The 20,044-nt window shown below is 43.2% G+C and overlaps 1 protein-coding gene across 1 annotated transcript in view; it reads right to left on the bottom strand.

Annotated features, from left to right (window-relative positions):
* Nucleotides 1–20,044, bottom strand: part of LOC141067361 (L-selectin-like) — a 297,474-nt gene that overhangs the window by 150,836 nt on the left and 126,594 nt on the right. The window contains exon 4 of the mRNA XM_073558054.1: nucleotides 3,725–3,832. Coding sequence (XP_073414155.1) covers nucleotides 3,725–3,832 — 108 coding nt within the window. The remainder of the gene's footprint in view (nucleotides 1–3,724; nucleotides 3,833–20,044) is intronic.

Here is a 20,044-nt window from a genome sequence, read left to right as displayed (position 1 = left end):
TTCTGCTTTGCCTGTTTGCATTTATGTTTTGTTTTTGTTTTCCTTGCTTTTCTGGATTCTGCCATTCCCTGCTGGGATGAGCTGAATCTCCTTTTGCCGGTTGCTCTGTCTTCAGAATATTCCTGAGTACTGACATAGCCTAGCGTCTTCAGGGCCTTTTTCACTGTCAGTCTGTTGGCTCTTATTTTCATAGGGTTTTTCGCGGATTGCAGACAGCAGCCTTCCTGTCCTTTCCTGTCTGGGTAGTTTGGGCCCCGTCATTGCTTGGTCTATCTTTCTGTCTGTGTTGGTGTTTTCGTCTTGCTTCGCCGTCATTGTATGTTGGGGGCTGCCTGTTGCTTTGGGGTCTGCTCTGGGGCAGTTTGGATTTCCCCTTTCTTTCTTTGGGCCTGTTTGGTTCTCCTGCTGTGATCGAGGGGTCTGGGGCATCGTGGGGGCCCCCCACGGCTGCTGTTGGTTGTTGTGGTGGGATCGGGGGTCTGCAATCCGATAGCTGCCAACCTCTCTGGTTTTCTGGACTTAGCTAGCATTTCTGTTTTTGCCTCCTACGGTGACTCAATCATAACAGGCAGCATCAGAAGCCACAATGTAGAGAACTAGGAGAGGCATGCAATGAGCTATCTGGCAATGTAGGTTCAATAGCAGCAGCCCTGACAGCAGTCATACTGTCTGGCACTATAATACGCAGATGACAGCCACTGCCCTACTTGTTTGCAGTGTGAGAGGAACAAAAAAAGTGCTGTTAAAGGTGCTGTTACTATAGTATAACTCATATGAACCAATTCACAATCAATGAGTAAATACACAGGTACAAAGCCTCTTAGTGATGGGCAAACCAGTGGATGTTTGGGTCCAGCAGTTCAGCCGAACATTTAAAAAAAGTTTGGTTTGTGCACCAGAACGGTATCCAAACCCAAATCTGAACCCAGACTACATTCAGATGAATGGGAGCCTGAACATGTGTTGTTTTCCACAATGTCATCTGTGTGACAGCGCAGTAAACATGGGCTCTGATTGGCAGTAAGATGGACAGTCACAGGCATGTATTTTAACCCTCCTCCACCTAAAAATAGCAGCCCACAGCTGCTCCAGAAAGGTGCATCTATTAGATGTGCTAATTCTGGCCTTGGTGCAGTGGCATATGGGCTAATAGGTTTGGGATTGATGTCAGCTGTTCATGACCGCTGACATCAAGACCAGGGGTTACTAATTGAGAGGCGTCTATAAGACACCCCCATTGCTAACCCCACAGTCAGATTGTAAAAAATACACAGCCAGGATAAAGTACTTTATTTTAAATAAAAACTCTCAATCTTTTTTTAACCATTTATTCACAAAAAAGGTTATTGACAGTCACAGGCATAGCTTTTCAAGCACAGACACAGATGGATTATCGCCAGAAAGGTGAATATAACTATGCTTTTTTATTTTTAATTTTTGCAAATAAATGGGTAAAAGAGGGTGGGAAGTTTTATTTAAAATAAAGGACTTTATTCTGGCTGTGTTTTTATTACACTATCACTATGGGGTAAGTAATGGGGGCATCTTATAGACGCCTCTTTATTACTAAACTGTGGGCTTGATGTCAGCTGACATTAGAAAGCTGACATCAACTCCAACCCTATTGCCCTACTTGCCACCGCACCAGGGCAAGTGGGAAGAGTGAGGCTAAGCACTAGAAATGGTTCATCCAATGGATGTACTATTTCTGGGGTGGCTGAGGGCTGATTTCTTTAGTCAGGGAGGAGGCCAATATTCATGGTTCTTTCCTATGCTATTAATATCAGTCTGCATCTGTCTGTTTAGCCTTTGCTTTGTTTTTGATTAAAGAGGGGACCCCACATCATTTTTGGGGAGCTGGGTTTCCCCTATAATAACCAGTAAAGGTAACAGCTGTGAGCTGATATTAATAGCCTGGCGAACTTTATGGCTATTGGCCCAGTCCCAGAATATTAACATCAGCCAGCAGCTGTCAGCTTTCAATCTGCTATGTGCACACGGAGTTTTTTGGCTCTGCGGATTTTGTAGTGAAAACCGCAGATAAATCCGCAGGACTAAAGTCCTGCGGTTTATCTGCGGTTTTGACCTACGGTTTTACACCTCATAATGGATGAGGTGTGAAACCGCAGCGTTTCTGGACAAAAGAATTAACATGCTGCTGATTATAAACCGCAGTAAAACTGGGCGGAAAAATCCGCAGCATGTGCACAGCGTTTTCCAGTTTACCATTGAAAACAATGGTACTGTACAACGCACCTAAATCTGCTGCGGACCCGCAGCTGCAGAAACGCTGCGGATCCGCAGCTGAATCCGCACCGTGTGCACATACCCTTATGAAAATTACAGGAGACCACATGCCCATTGTTTTCATTTATTAACAAGTACAGTAAAATACACAACAAAGTTAACCTTAGTTCACAGCCTCCAGGGGTTCCAGCAGCTGGAAACTCCAGCAACCTTAAAATGTCCCTCAAAGTTTGCCATGAGGATTCTGGGCTTCGCAGTAGCAGATTTACTCGAACTATAGAATTTATCTATACGCAAAATGTATTGTTCCTTATTTAAACTAAAACAAGGTAAGGTTTTGTGGAATATTTATTAGAAGATGGTTTGGGGGGGAAGGCGCATAAATATTGCACAAATCCTTCTCCTTTAGTTCTGCTCCACTCATGTTGACTAAACAGAGGAATGTGTATTCACGATGCCTGACAGGATGCTGTATTGATGTGACCTCTTGTGCTTCATGCTGCACATCCTACTCCTACTGAGTGACTCCAGGAATTAGAATGGGTTGTGATTGATGGCAGCTGCCATCTTGGAATGGTGAAAGAGTGAAATAGCTAAAGAATAGTTTTTGCTATATATAAGGGTATTCAGAAACATGTTGGCAGTGGATTATTCAGGATACTCTCCAAGCATGTGACAACAGAGCTTTGTTCATTAACAAAAAGGAACAATATATGATAATCTTAACAGATCAGGAATAAATGATTTGTGTGTCTCTGTCTGTTCAGCATCTACAGCAGGCTGCTTCTCTCATACACAGACACAGGAAAACAGGAAATCCAGTCACATGCTCTCCCTCTGTGAGCCTCTGGGAGTTTTTTTTAAGTTTATAAACAGCATAAAAGTCTAGCAACTAAACACTCATAGACAGGAATGAAGTTGTTGCACCAAACAAATTCCAACACATGTTCAATATTTAAATGTGAATATACTTATTTTAGTATATTTCTCAGAGAAACCCTTTAAAGAGAAGTGGTTATTAAGATTTTATACCCCAAAATAATGCCATGTATTTAAAGACACTTTAACGCTGATTAAATCTTTTTTTTGCTATATAAATCCATGTTGCTGTATTATAGAAAATCATAGTTGTAGGTTCAGTGGGTAGTGACTGCACTTACAACTCTTCTGCCCATTTCCCTATTCCCTGCCCACTGACTGTTTCCTGTTTCTGAATGAAAGTTCACTTGTTTCAGTTACCTGTCAGTCAGAGACACTGGAGGCATGCAGCAGTTAGAGAAAAGCTGTGAGTGCATTGTCTACTCTCTACACTTACAATTCATTAGCATATAATTTCAACTATGGATTTCTCTAAAACAGCAAAATGGATTTCTATATAAGCAAGGTAAGGATTAAATCAGCATCAAAGTGCCTTGTGTGCAAAAAAAAATCTGACGACAGGTTTTCTTTAAATAAATACAATAAAAATAAGCTTTACCATATTGGCACTGGGATCCATAAAATCCTGGAGCACAATCACATGTGGAATTGTTGATTGTCTCAATGCATTCTCCATGACCATTGCATGATAGCTGGTCACACGAAGCTACAAAAAAAACAAACAAGAAGTGTATAGTTAGCTAAGGTTAACTGCTTGATGAAATTGATATTTTTCATTTATTTTTTTTCTTCATTATCTTCCAAAAGCCATAACTTTACATTTTTTCCTTGAAATACATGCTTGTAGATTGTAAGCTTGCGAGCAGGGACCTCACTCCTATTGTCACTGTTTAAAATGTCTTAACTTGTATTGAATTTATTGCCTGTACATGTCCCCGCTTAATTGTAAATGCTGCGGAATATGTTGGCGCTATAGAAATAAAAATTATTATTATTATTATTTATGAGTTTTAGTTTTTTTTTCGGACAAGTTGTAGTTTTGAAAGACAGCATTCATTTTACCATATACAGTTGTGTGAAAAAGTGTTGGCCCCCTTCCTGATTTCCTATTCTTTTGCATGTTTGAAATATTTAAATGTTTCGTTTCAGATCACCAAACAAATTTAAAATATTAGACAAAAATAACACAATTATACACAAACTGCACTTTTTAAATTAAGGTCTTTATTATTAAGGGAAAAATTGATTGCCCCCTATTTTAGATTGTGAGCCCCATCGGGGACAGTGATAATAATGTGCACAAACTGTAAAGCGCTGCGGAATATGTTAGCGCTATATAAAAATAAAGATTATTATAAATAAAGATTATTATCCCCTTAAAATATAAATTAATTGTGGTTAGTCACATCTTTGGGAAGCTGAGTTCAAATTCCCTAGCCACATTGAGGCCTGATTACTGCCACACCTGTTCTCAATCAAGAAATCAATGAAATAGGACCTGCCTGACCAAGTAACGCAGATCAAAAGATCCTCAAAAGCTAGACATCTTGTCGCTATCCAAAGAAATTCTGGAATAAATGAGAAACAAAGTAATTGAGATATATCAGTCTGGGAACAGTTATAAAGCGATTTTTCAAGATTTGGAACTCCAGCGTACCACAGTGAGAGACATTATCCACAAAGAATGCAGTGACGACTCATCCAAGAGGTCAAAAAAGACCCCACAACAACATCCAAAGAACTGCAGGCCTCACTTGTTTCATTTAAGGCCAGTGTTCATGACTCCATTATACTGTAAGACAGAGACTGGGCAAAATGTCCTGTATGGTAAGGTTCCAAGAAAAAAAAACTGCTGAGCAATAAGAACATAAAGGCTCGTCTCACATTTTGCCATCTGGCATAGAAGTAACATAGCATTTCAGAAAAGGAACATCATACCAACAGTAAAATATGGTGGTGGTAGTGTAATAGTCTGGAACGGTATTGTCACTTATTATTGGAACACAATTATTACTATTATCCCCGAAACACTCTGCGGTGGGTCCCTCCATGGGCCACCCGCTATGTGTCATTTCCGGTTACGGTCTTCAGCACCAGGCGGACATGAATTCCACATTGGAACGTACCATGCTACCTGCTTGCTGCCACTTTGGATCATGCACACATTACGCTCCACCTCCGTCTTGATGGCTTAACCTCCCGGTATGCGTTCTAGCCTGGAGCGCAGCTGGATAATTATGGAAATGTTATCCATTCACATATATTCATGAACGTCAGTTCTCTGCAGTGCGCTCCACACTGGAACACATTCGGATTAGTAATTCACAATTGCAGTCACGTCCCACATATGTAATTTTCTGCCTTTGGTATTGCGTTCCACCGTGGCACACATTGCTGCTGTCTAATTAAAAATTCTTTTTCACCTGTATGTGATTTGTCCTTTCGCCAATGAAAACTGTCTTAGTCAGCACATGCTTGGGCTATCCTATGAGACATTTACTTTCACATTTAACACATTCTCTATGATTGGTTGTGTTGACATAAATATACCCCTTCTTTGTATCATTCCCTCGCACTCCTTGAGAAAGCCTCCTGGCAAAAAGTTCATTGGAGCTACTGGGTATTTATTTATATATGGTAATTTATCTTTTTATTTATTTATGTGTGTTCAGAAATTCTGTTGGGTTTCCTCATATGAAATTAATTACTTATTCATGTGGATGTACATTGCTACTTAATATGTAATATTTTATGCACAAGTACTGCCCTGTTATTTCTCTATCACTTGTTGATATTTGTGACTCATACCATATCATCACTGGACCCATTTTTCTATACGTCTTTTCACCGTTATTTTCCTGTGTTGCCTTTATTCCCCTCTGTATGTAAATTTTATCTCTTTGCTAATATGCAGTTGTTTTAATATTTGGTGTTAATAAAAATGTATTAATTATTCCAGTGTTCATTCACTTTTCCTGCTTCTATTGCTTTTGTACCTTGCAAGACTTGCTTTGATAAATCCAACCATGATTTCTGCTGAGTACCAAAAAATACCGACCATCTGTTCGTGACCTTAATTTGAAGCGCACTTGGGTTATACAACAGGTCAATGATCCAAAACACACCAGCAAGTCCACCTCTGAATGGCTTAAGAAAAACAAAAAAAGGACTTTGAAGTGGCCTAGTCAAAGTCTTGACCTTAGCCAGATTGATATGCTGTGACATGACCTTAAACAGGTGGCTTATACTCGGAAACCCTCCAATGTGGCTGAATTACAACAATTCTGCAAAGCTGAGTGGGCCATAATTCCTCCAGAGCACTGTAAAAGACTCATTGACAGTTATTGCAAAAAGCTTGATTGCAGTTGTTGCTGCCAATGGTGGCCCAACCATTTATTAGATTTAGGGGATGTGGTGCAGCAGGGTTGGTACAGAGTGTCAGATAGACAGGGACGACAGTAAAGTTCACAGCAAACGTGTTTAATGTCCAAACAACTCACACAGTGCACAGAACATAGTAACCTCTGGATCGTGGCCAGTGCATCACAACAGTCCGTACACAAGACCAGTTGCCAAGGACAACTGCACCACTGCATCACCAGCAGGGTTTCAGGTGTTCACTGTCCTTGGCTCTGTGTTACCTCACACAGGCTGGATGCTGCAGAGCCACCTGCTATGCTGCTTGCAAACAAACACATACACACGAACCCCATACTGCAGAGTTTTTAAGCAGAATCTGTGGCCATGAGCCACTTATAAGACCTGGCTTGGAGGAAGCGGACAGCCACACTACCATCCTGTAGTTTCCTTAAAAAAAAGGCCTTGGGGGCATGGCCTGGATGCCTAGGATGCCAGTTGCATGAGCTGAATGCTCCTTCCCTGAGACCCTGCAAAGCGACAATTTCAGCGCCTTTCCTGCATATTAATCAACCCACCCGGCTGCCCGAATCCTCACTGATCACTGGCAAGATGACAAGGGGTAAGAGAAATCTCAAAAACCAAAGCAAATTGGAAATTTTCTTCAACAGGGATACCAGGCAAGATGGCCCCTCAATAAGCAGAGTCTCCTGCTCCTCGGGAGAGTCCCCCTCTCCACTGCCCCTGAGCCCAGAAAAGACCACCGCTGCGGTGCAGGATGAGGCAGCACTCGCCTCACCTTGTCTCCGGGGTCCGGGTCCATCAACAGGATCTAGATTTTCCCCACTTGCGGAGGGACACGAGGGAAATGTAGTTCCAGCAGGCCGGTGGCTGGATAAGCAGTAAGGCACACCTCCCCCTGCACTCCCAGAACAACAAGAGAGATGTTGCGGAGAAAGGGGATTCTGGAGGGGACAATTGTAAATCTCTTGCAGTATTACAGCAACTTCCTACAACAGATCTCCCTGCTTCAGGAACTTTAATTAAAGATATGCTGATGGCTTTTAACACCCCAATGCTAAAGGACTTTTCTTTAATGTTAAAACCTGTTACATCTCACATTCAGGAGGTGGAGGAGAGAGTGTCCCATGTGGAGGACAAAATGGGAGAACTTGCATCTTCCCATTACAACCTTATTGACTCTCACAATGACATGGCAGAAGACATAGAAGCCATATATAATAAACTTGTGGACTTGGAGGATCGTAACCGCAGGAACAACCTGAAATTAAGGGGGTACCAGACACCACCACACCCTCTGAGCTGAGGGGTTATGTGCAAGATTTAATCCAAGCGGTGGTCCCCTCCTGCTCACCATACGAGCTAATTATTGATCGAGCGCACAGAGTATCTCACCCAAACCACTTGCCAGACACTGTTCCGAGGGATATTGTTGCACGCATTAATTGCTATCATATTAAAGAGGAACTTCTGTCTTATTCCAGAAAGAAAGGATCTCTACCTTCACCTTTCCACCAAATCAAAATTTATGCTGATCTCTCCGCAGAGACACTGCGCTTCCACAGACTAATTAATCCCATCACTGCAGCCGTCAGAGAATCTCAGGTGGCGTACAGGTGGGGGTACCCCAAGAAATTGCTAATTAACAACAAAGGATCATGCCATACTGTCTCTTCATATGAAACAGGAAGAGATTTGCTTCGCACCTGGAATATACAAGTGCAGGAACAACCTCAGAAACAAAGAGAGCCGCCTGTTAGGGCAGAGGAGACATGGCAGACAGTCCTCCCAAAAAGAAACAGGCGCTGAAGATATAATCATTATCTTTTAACAAGGGTGGCATCCTGACTGGTTGGTGCGGACAGTGATATACCCCCCTGCGGATTTCCTACTCCCGCGTTTTGTGGACCGAAGTGCAGTCTGTTTCATGACTTTACTTCTGATTTTATTAGTTTGCATTGTGTTTGGTTTTTGTTTTTTCTATCCTTTTACATACAGTGGGGAAAAAAAGTATTTAGTCAGTCAGCAATAGTGCAAGTTCCACCACTTAAAAAGATGAGAGGCGTCTGTAATTTACATCATAGGTAGACCTCAACTATGGGAGACAAACTGAGAAAAAAAAATCCAGAAAATCACATTGTCTGTTTTTTTTCATTTTATTTGCATATTATGGTGGAAAATAAGTATTTGGTCAGAAACAAGCAATCAAGATTTCTGGCTCTCACAGACCTGTAACTTCTTCTTTAAGAGTCTCCTCTTTCCTCCACTCATTACCTGTAGTAATGGCACCTGTTTAAACTTGTTATCAGTATAAAAAGACACCTGTGCACACCCTCAAACAGTCTGACTCCAAACTCCACTATGGTGAAGACCAAAGAGCTGTCAAAGGACACCAGAAACAAAATTGTAGCCCTGCACCAGGCTGGGAAGACTGAATCTGCAATAGCCAACCAGCTTGGAGTGAAGAAATCAACTGTGGGAGCAATAATTAGAAAATGGAAGACATACAAGACCACTGATAATCTCCCTCGATCTGGTGCTCCACGCAAAATCCCACCCCGTGGGGTCAGAATGATCACAAGAACGGTGAGCAAAAATCCCAGAACCACGCGGGGGGACCTAGTGAATGAACTGCAGAGAGCTGGGACCAATGTAACAAGGCCTACCATAAGTAACACACTACGCCACCATGGACTCAGATCCTGCAGTGCCAGACGTGTCCCACTGCTTAAGCCTGTACATGTCCGGGCCCGTCTGAAGTTTGCTAGAGAGCATTTGGATGATCCAGAGGAGTTTTGGGAGAATGTCCTATGGTCTGATGAAACCAAACTGGAACTGTTTGGTAGAAACACAACTTGTCGTGTTTGGAGGAAAAAGAATACGGAGTTGCATCCATCAAACACTATACCTACTGTAAAGCATGGTGGTGGAAACATCATGCTTTGGGGCTGTTTCTCTGCAAAGGGGCCAGGACGACTGATCCGGGTACATGAAAGAATGAATGGGGCCATGTATCGTGAGATTTTGAGTGCAAACCTCCTTCCATCAGCAAGGGCATTGAAGATGAAACGTGACTGCGTCTTTCAACATGACAATGATCCAAAGCACACCGCCAGGGCAGCGAAGGAGTGGCTTCGTAAGAAGCATTTCAAGGTCCTGGAGTGGCCTAGCCAGTCTCCAGATCTCAACCCTATAGAAAACCTTTGGAGGGAGTTGAAAGTCCGTGTTGCCAAGCGAAAAGCCAAAAACATTACTGCTCTAGAGGAGATCTGCATGGAGGAATGGGCCAACATACCAAACAACAGTGTGTGGCAACCTTGTGAAGACTTACAGAAAACGTTTGACCTCTGTCATTGCCAACAAAGGATATATCACAAAGTATTGAGATGAAATTTTGTTTCTGACCAAATACTTATTTTCCACCATAATATGCAAATAATATGAAAAAAAAACAGACAATGTGATTTTCTGGATTTTTTTTTCTCAGTTTGTCTCCCATAGTTGAGGTCTACCTATGATGTAAATTACAGACGCCTCTCATCTTTTTAAGTGGTGGAACTTGCACTATTGCTGACTGACTAAATACTTTTTTTCCCCACTGTACCTGTGGTTTATTCGGGTCCAGCATTTTCCCACTTTGCAGGGAATTCTGACAGGTGCAATGGGCAACCCATTAGTCATACTAGCATCCGTATGTTTACAATATGGTTATTACAATATGCTCACTTAATGTTAGAGGCCTAAACAGCCCTCATAAAAGATCTTATATGTGGAAACAGGTGGTCACAGCTAAATGTGAGGTATTTTGTGCCCAGGAGACGCACTTATTGGAGAAAGACTCCCACAGACTATCTCATTGGCTCTTTCCATATGTGGTCCAATCTAATTTCTCGAAAAAAAAGAGAGTGGTGATGTTAGCTATCAAGGGGTCTGTTGCTTTCTCCTCGACTTATCTAGAACTTGACCCTGCAGGTCGATACCTCATACAAGTGGGCACCATAAATAATGTTTTTTATACTATAGCCGTCATTTATGCTCCAAACCAAGCGCAGACTAGATTTATTAAAAAATTATTAACTAGAATCAATAAGGTTAAACAGGGCCACGTAATCCTATGTGGGGATTTTAATTGTGTTTTTGATAATTCTCTGGACTCTTCCACCCCAAAATCCAGGGGGCCGCCTGTTCTCCCCCCCTTAGCCTTTCGGGATGACCTGTATGACATATGGAGGGTTCTTCATGCATGTGAGAAGGACTATACCTACTTTTCACAGGTACATCGCTCCTACTCCCGGATAGACCTATTCTTGGTTAGCAGGTCTCTCCTTAATATTGTCAACTCATCAGAAATAGGTTTAATAACTTGGTCGGATCACGCCCCCTTAAAGATGTCTATTAGGGAAGAATCTGAGTGCCCCCTTTACTCCACTTGGAAGATGAACCCTTTTATTCTAAAAACCCCCCATTTAGTGGCACAAACAAAAGTAGCGCTTAAAGAATACTTTGAGCTCAATGCAGACTCGGACACTAGTTACTTCCATGTATGGAATGCCCATAAAGCGTTTATCAGTGGCCACTTTATTAAAATAGGCCATATCCTTAAAAAGCAAAGAGAAAAACGCTTATCAGACCTTACAGCATCGATCAGTTCACTGGAATACATGAATAAAAGAGCCTCATCCTCTGCCCAAATGTGAAAACTACGTGATCTTCGACTGGAATTGCAGGAATTACTCTTACACAATTATGAAAAAAATCTTATGATCGCCAGAGACCATTACTACTCCCAAAATAATAAGGCGGGTAAACTGATAGCATCCAGAGTGAAAATTAAAACTTCTAAAACTAAGATCCCCTTTTTGAGGAACTTATCTCCCGATTCTAAGATATGCACTCCTCGGGAAATCGCCAATAAATTTAAGGATTACTATGCTTCTTTGTGTAACTTAGATCCAAGAGCAGACCTCCATGGCCCAACAGCCCCTGATACAAATCTGTTTTTGTCAAACATTAATCTCCCAACTCTTGCACCAGACCAGTTAGAAATCTTAAACGCACCTTTGACGGAGACTGAATTGACCAAAGTGATTAACTCTCTCCCAGAGGCGAAGGCCCCAGGCCCAGACGGTCTTACAAACTTGTACTATAAAGCTTTCCAGGAAACCTTAGTCCCACACTTATGCAAAACCCTACAATTAGCAGCAAATGAAGGGAGCTTTCCAAAAGAAATGCTGACAGCTACTGTGATCACACTCCCAAAACAAGGAAAGCCACCAGAGGTGTCCCAAAATTTCCGCCCGATTTCATTGTTAAACACTGATGTCAAAATTTATGCTAAGTGTATTGCTCTGAGATTGGCGCGTATCATTCCTTCCCTTATTAACCCAGACCAGGCAGGTTTTGTGCAAGGGCGGACTGCAGCTGACAACACCAGAAAAGTAATTGATTTGAGAGATGTAATAAATAGAAGGGGAACACTAGCGGTGGTAGTGTCCTTAGACGCTGAGAAGGCATTTGACTGAGTGAGATGGTCGTTTGTCTTTTTTGTTCTGGAGCGTATGGGGTTTGGGGGTCGGGTGCTGACTGCTATTAAAGCTCTGTATTCTGCTCCGTCGACCAGGGTTTTTGTGAATGATACAATGTCAGAGACATTCCCCATTACAAATGGCACTAGGCAGGGCTGCCCGCTCTCCCCCCTAGTGTTCATTTTAGCTTTAGAACCACTTGCCCAAGCAATCAGACAAAGTCCAGATATCTGGGGCATAGAGGTGGGGAAACAATCTCATTGCATCACATTGTATGCTGATGATGTGATATTGACGTTAGCACGCCCCCTGGAGTCTTTGCTGGCAGCTCTAGAGATTATTGAAAAGTTTGGCCTCCTATCTTACTACAAAATTAATTAGAATAAATCTCAAATTCTACCCCTTAACATACCATTACCACAGTTGAAACTCCTTAAGGACATTATGAGGATGGACTGGCAGATGGAGCAAATTTCATACCTGGGAACGTTGGTAACATCATCCTCCACTAATTTGTACAAAGCCAATTACCTCCCCCTACTAGCAGATATTGAGAATGAGATAAGCAGACCCCGGAAATTTGAAGTCTCCTGGGTGGGTCGTATTGCACTGTTTAAGATGTTATTACTGCCCAAAATGTTATATTTATTTCGCACGGTGCCGATATCACCTCTGAAGGTGTTTTTTCAACGTTCTCATAAGCTTCTGAACGCCTTCATCTGGGGAGGAAAGCAGCCTCGGTTGTCGAGACATTTGTTGCAACGCCAGTGGGGGGGTGGGACTCCCTAATGTGAACGATTACTATATAGCAACTCAACTCAGCCGGTTGAAGAACTGGTGGTATCGCGACCCCCAAGTAGGTGGTCCCAAATAGAGGCACATTTTGCACCCTCACACGATCTCAGGGTGGTGCTATGGGCAGCTCTGGTTGACCCACGGAACCTGGGGGCCCTCCTTCCACTGACTAAGCACTCCTTGTCTAATTGGCTTCAGGTTCACTCCTCCACTCAGACTCACATCCCTGCATTGCCTCTGGGGGCACCTTTAGAACTTCTGGAGGTGTTATCAGAGGACCTTGACCTGTACCATTGGAAGATAGGCGGGATCACGGTATTAAGCGATATAGTTGAAGATCGCACTCTTTTACCTTTTGCCCAGTTGGAAAACAGGTTTGGCTTGACCTTTAAAGACCATTTCTCATATCTCCGGGTACAATACATTTTAAAGAAATATCTAAACTTCCCATATAGGGTTAATAGTGATATTATTAGGACCCTCTCATCTACCTCATCCCTAGTTCTGGGCTTGAGACCCCTTTATGATTCCTTGGGACATAAGAGCAGATTCGTAAAATCTATACCCTTCATATCTTGGGAAAAAGACCTCGGTAAAGCCATACCTGACAAGGACTGGTTAAGAGCAATTAAATTGGCAGGACGGACGTTTAGATGTGCGGCCCACTTTGAATCACACTTGAAGCTGATACTCTGCTGGTATTTTACTCCCGTGAAGCTCCATTCCATGTTTCCCAACACCTCACATCTATGTTGGCGAAACTGTAATCAGGTGGGGTCCTTATATCATATATTTTGGGATTGTCCACTTATAACTTCTTTGTGGGATCACGCCTTTAGACTTATTTCACTTGTAGTGGGACAGACCGTCCAGCCGACTCCCGAGGTGGCGCTCCTGCTCTTAAATATACATGCATTCCCCCTGTGCTCTAGAGTGGTAACGGCTCATATTGTGTTAACGACAAGACTCCTATTAGCTAAACAGTGGAAAAAAGATGTTATTCCAAAGAAAGAGGCCATAGCTCAAGCAGTTAGTGCCACGTTTATTTTTTAAAAAACGCTAGCCCACAAAAATAACGCCTTACAGAAGTTCACCAGGGATTGGCAGGCTTGGGAAGCCACACAATTAGCAAGACACAGTTGAACCAGTCAAATAAAGGTTGGGGGAGGGCCCTGGGTGGGAGAGGGTTAAGACCGGAGCTCTTTGTTTATACTACAATGGTTGCATAATTACACATTTATGTTACTTTGACATGTGTTGTACATTTGTGCTAATGTTGTATTATAGTATTTTCAATAAAAACGAATTTTTAAAAAAACAAAGCAAAAAAACAAACAAAGGCCTTGTAAGGTTTTCCTGAACATTGCCTTGGCCAAATAGCATGACCAGGTCCACATTTACCGTACTTTTACTTTGCCTTGTGATTCACAGGCGTCCTGCTGTGATTACAAGGCACTCCAGCGGATCTAATTGAACTCTGTATACATCCTGGGGGATACATATAGACGCTCGCTTATGATCCCCCTCACTGATTCACATATCCCCCCTCTGTTCAAACTTGTGGGGTTGAACGCTTGTCACCATACAGGGGGCCTGTGACAGGCATCCACATTTCCCTATCCTCTTTATCTTCATTTTCTTCTAAGGCTTTTATTGATTCAGGAGCAGCCCTGAACCTGATGGATTTTGACTTTGCCAAATGTTGTGGTCTTCCCATGGTAACCCTGCGGAATCCTATTCATTTAAAGGGAACCTGTCACCCCCAGGCATTTTTAAGTAAAAGAGCCACCTTGTGCAGCACTAATGCTGCATTCTGTCAAGGTGGCTCCTTTATTTAGCGACCCTTCTACCGTCGAAAAAATCATTTTTAAAATTGGTCAGACATACCTGAAGTTTGACCGGGGGGCAGGTCTTTCCCCACCGGACACAGACGCCTCACATCCATCAGTCATGTCCTGCTTTTGAATTTGGCGCCGCCTCTTCAGCGTTTCTTTTTCTCGTGCCTGCGCTGTAATATTCTTTCTTGGGCATGCGCAGTTAGTGTTGCCTATCCTATGACACCATGTGTCCAGGAGGGGTGGAGCCCAGCAGTGCAGTGGTGCAGCAGGACCTGTGATGATGTCAATGTCATGTGACCAGGAGGGGTGGTGCTAAGCAGAGCAGTGGTGCAGTAGGACCTGTGATGACATCAGCACCATGTGACCAGTAGGGGCGGAGCTGAGCAGGGCAGCGGTGCAGCAGGACCTGTGATGATGTCAGCACCATGTGACCAGTAGGGGCGGAGCTGTGCAGAGCAGTGGTGCAGCAGGACCTGTAGTGATGTCAGAATATTACAGCGCAGGCGTGAGAAAAAGAAATGAACTCTGATGAGTCGGCGCCAAATTTAATAGCAGGACAAGACTGACGTATGTGAGGCATCTGTGTCCTGGGGGAAAGACCTGCCCCCCTCGGTTAAACTTCAGGTATGTCTGACCAATTTTAAAAATGATTATTTTGGCGGTGGAAGCGACTCTAAATAAAAGAGCCACCTTGACAGAATGCAGCATTAGTACTGCAAAACGTGGCTCTTTCACTTAAAAATGCCTGGGGGGTGACAGGTTCCCTTTATGGGGTATTGATGGTACCCTTTTGGCAGAGAATAAACCCCAGTTTTGGACCCAGGTGATAATGCGGGTAGCCCCGAATATTATGAATGGGTCACTGAGGAGGATAGCAGGCCCAGGCTAAGCCACAGAAAACCAGAGAGGTTGGAAACTAAGCGGATTGCAGACCTCTGATCCTTTCCACACAACTAGCTTTAGCCGTGGAGCGTACGTACAATGATCCTAGATGCCTCAGCACAGCCGGAGAGCTAACTAAGCCTAAAGCAAGAAAGGGGAAATCTAAACTGCCGCGGAGCAGACCCCAAAGGAATAGATAGCCCCCAAACATATATTGTCAGTGAGACAAGATGAAAACACAAACGCAGGCAGAAAAATAGACTGAGCAAACGATGGGGCCCACACTGACTAAACAGGACAGGAAAGGAAAGACACTGTCTGCAATCACGCAAAAAACCCTGCAAAAAGTCCAACACGTCTGATGCACAAAATAACACTGAAGTTGCACGACTTTGCCCACACTATATCAGCACTCTGGTAAATTCTGAAAGCAAAGCAAAAAGAGACCAATATAACAAGGGACAAAACAAACTGGCACAAGCAGTAACATATGAGCGGTGATTCAGCACAGCCCCAGCCAGAGCTAGCTGACCCGCACAAAGCTGAGATAGACAAAACCAGATCAAATGTAAACAGAATAGCAAATGAACCACTTAGCTGAACCATGCAGGGAAAGAGCAGGAGACATCAGACCACAGAATGCACACAAAGAAAATCACTAGCAGGAATAGAGTGAGTCAGCTGTCTTAAATCCCAATCTGAAACCCCAGATCTCCAATCGTCTTCCTCATTATCAGGTGGCAAGTCTCTGTCAATCAGATCAGCTCCACTACCTACAGTAACCACCAGAGGGAGCCCAGAAAGAGAACTAGCAACCCCTCTATCAATCTGACCAGCTTCACTACCTTCAGTAAAGCCAGAGAGAGAATTCACAACAGTAACCCCCCTTGAGGAGGGGTCACCGAACCCTCATCCACGCCACCAGGCCGGTCAGGATGGGCCCGATGAAAAGCATGAACCAATCTTTGGGTATGAATGTCAGAAGCTGAGACCCAAGAATTATCCTCCTGGCCATAACCCTTCCATTTGACCATGTACTGAAGTCTCCGTCTAGCCCAACGAGAATCCAATATTTTCTCTACCTCATACTCCAAATTACCTTTAACCAATACAGGGTCAGGAGGCGCCGCCATGGGAACTACTGGCTCTACAAACCTCTTCAACAAGGATTTATGGAACACGTTATGAATCTTGAACGTAACTGGAAGAGCCGAACGGAATTAAGGATTTCCAAACTAAAACAGGATTATGAGTTTGCAACCACGGAAAACCCAGAACAATAGTATCATGCAAATTGTGCAACACCAAAAATTTACAATTTTCTTGGTGGTTCGGGGCGACCCGCATTATCATCTGGTTCCAAAACTGGGGTTTATTCTCCGCCAAAGGAGTAGCATCAATACCCCTCAAAGGGATAGGAGTCCACAGGGGTATCATGGGAAAACCACAACGTTTAGCAAAGTCCAAATCCATCAGATTCAAAGCTGCTCCTGAATTGACAAAAGCCTTAGCGGAAAATGTAAACAAGGAGCAGATCAGGGTAATCGCCAAAAGGAACATAGGCTGTACACTGCCCAGCGCAAATGTGTGAGCAAAATGCTTTTCTCGGTAAGGGCAGACAGTAATAGTATGAGAGGCGTCCCCACAGAAAAAACACAATTTATTGCGCCTTCTAAACTCCTGACGTTGCGCCCTAGACAAAACCCTATCGCATTGCATGGGTTCAGAAGTTCATTCGAAAGGCGGCAACGCCTCTTGTGTAGTTTTACGTTCACGTAAACGCCGATCAATTTGAATGACCAACGACATAGAGTCGTCAAGACCAGAGGGAACAGGAAATCCCACCATAACTAACATCTTTTACGGTTTCTGCCAAACCCTTTCGAAAGAGAGCTGCTAGGGCATCGTCATTCCATTTAGTAAGGACCGCCCAATTTCTGAACTTTTGACAATATAACTCTGCAGAATCCTGACCCTGGTTCAATGCCAATAAGGTTTTCTCAGCTTTATCAAAAGCATTAGGTTCAGCATACAACATGCCCAAGGCTTGAAAAAACGCATCCACATTAGCCAGAATAGGATCTCCGGGTGTCAAAGAAAAGGCCCAGTCATGGGGATCGCCGCGCAGCAGGGAGATGACAATTTTAACCTGCTGCACAGAGCTCCCCAATGAGTTAGGTTTCAAAGCAAAAAACAATTTACAATTATTCTTAAAATTCAAAAATTCAGACCGATCCCCAGAAAACACATCAGGAATAGAGATTTTTGGTTCAACAGCAGATGATTGAGCGAGATAGGCAGAAATTCCCCGCACTTCAGCAGCAAGCTGCTCAACATGATCAGACAATTGCTTAGTCTCCACTTAGACAAAAAATATCCTCCTACAGCCCCAGAAAAAAAGAGGAAAAAAATATATAAAAAAAAATTCTGACACTTTTTTTCAAATCCTTTCCTTCTTTAGAGTACCCTAGAGTCTATAGTTAGGCTGGTGATTCTGTTATGAATGGGTCACCGAGGAGGATAGCAGGCCCAGGCTAAGCCACAGAAAACCAGAGAGGTTGGAAACTAAGCGGATTGCAGACCCCTAATCCTGTCCACACAACTAGCTTTAGCCGTGGAGCGCACCTACGATGATCCTAGACACCTTGGCACAGCTGGAGAGCTAACTAAGCCTAAAGCAAGAAAGGGGAAATCTAAACTGCCGCGGAGCAGACTCCAAAGGAATAGATAGCCCCCAAACATATATTGTCAGTGAGACAAGATGAAAACACAAACGCAGGCAGAAAAATAGACTGAGCAAACGATGGGGCCCACACTGACTAGACAGGACAGGAAAGGAAAGACACTGTCTGCATTCACGCAAAAAACCCTGCAAAAGGTCCAACACGTCTGATGCACAAAATAACACTGAAGTTGCACGACTTTGCCCACACTATATCCAATATTTTCTCTACCTCATACTCTCCAATCGTCTTCCTCATTATCAGGTGGCAAGTCTCTGTCAATCAGATCAGCTCCACTACCTCCAGTAACCACCAGAGGGAGCCCAGAAAGAGAACTCGCAACCCCTCTGTCAATCTGACCATCTCCACTACCTTCAGTAAAGCCAGAGAGAGAATTCAAGACACCCGAACCACCAAGAGAATTGTAAATTTTTGGTGTTGCATAATTTACATGACGTTATTGTACTGGGTTTTCCTTGGTTACAAACCCATAATCCTGTTTTGGATTGGAAATCTGTGTCTGTGGTGAGTTGGGGTTGTCAATGTGTTCTTAGTGACACTCCTGTTTTCGCCACCTCTCCCCAGTCTCATGATGCTCCTGACTATTTGGCTGAGTTTTGTGATGTATTTAGTGAGAGTAAGTACCCGTCTTTACCTCCTCATAGGAGTTATGATTGCGCGATCGAGTTAGTGCCCGGTTGTTAATTTCCTAAGGGTCGGCTTTTCAACTTATCTGCACCTGAACATGATGCTATGCGATCTTCTATCAAGGAGTCATTGGAGAAGGGTCATATCAGATAATCCTCTTCACCTTTAGGTGCTGATTTTTTTTTTTGTGGCCAAGAAAGATGACTCATTAAGGCCATGTATTGACTATCGTCTCCTTAATAAAATCACTGTTAAATATCAGTATCCTTTACCCCTGATTTCTGATGTATTTTCCAGAGTTAAAGGTGCTAGTTGGTTTACCAAGCTTGACCTTGGGGGGGGACCTTAGAGGGGCGTATAATCTTATTCGCATCAAGCACGGTGATGAATGGAAGAGGGCGTTTAATACTCCTGAGAAACATTTTGTGTACCTAGTGATGCCTTTTGGGCTCACTAATGCCCCTTTTGTCTTCCAATCTTTCATGATCGATATTTTCCGGGACTTTATGGATAAGTTTTTGATCGTTTATTTGGACGATATCTTGATTTTTTCCAAGTGATTGGGATTCTCATGTGGAACATGTTCGGACTGTGTTCCGGATTTTGAGAGAAAATTCTTTGTACGTTAAGGGAATTAAATGTCTCTTTGGCGAGCAAAAGATTTCGTTTTTGGGATTCATGTTGTCCCTGTCTGCTATTGAAATGGACTCGGCCAAGGTTCAGGCCATTTATGATTGGGTTCAGCCCACTTCTTTGAAGGCGCTCCAGAAGTTTTCAAGTTTTGCTAATTTCTACCGTAAATTCATAAGTAATTTTTCTAGTATTGTTAAACCACTGACGAATTTGACCAACAAGGGCACTGATGTGGTGAATTGGTCTCCAGAGGCAGTCTCAGCATTTCAGGAGCTTAAGCGGAGATTCACTGCTGCTCCTGTCTTACGGCAACCTGATGTTTCACTCCCATTTCAGGTGGAGATAGATGCTTCTGAGATTGGTGCATGAGCCGTTTTGTCTCAAAGAGATCCTGTAACCTCTAAGATGAATCCCTGTGCCTTCTTTTCTCCAAAATTTTCCCCATCTGAATGTAACTATGATGTGGGGAATCGGGAATTGTTGGCTATGAAGTGGG

Source organism: Dendrobates tinctorius, unplaced genomic scaffold (assembly GCF_039654945.1).
Source record: "Dendrobates tinctorius isolate UK_male_01 unplaced genomic scaffold, ASM3965494v1 ptg000012l, whole genome shotgun sequence".
In the NCBI taxonomy this organism is placed as follows: Eukaryota; Metazoa; Chordata; class Amphibia; order Anura; family Dendrobatidae; genus Dendrobates; species Dendrobates tinctorius.
This window is presented reverse-complemented; position numbering and strand designations above follow the sequence as displayed.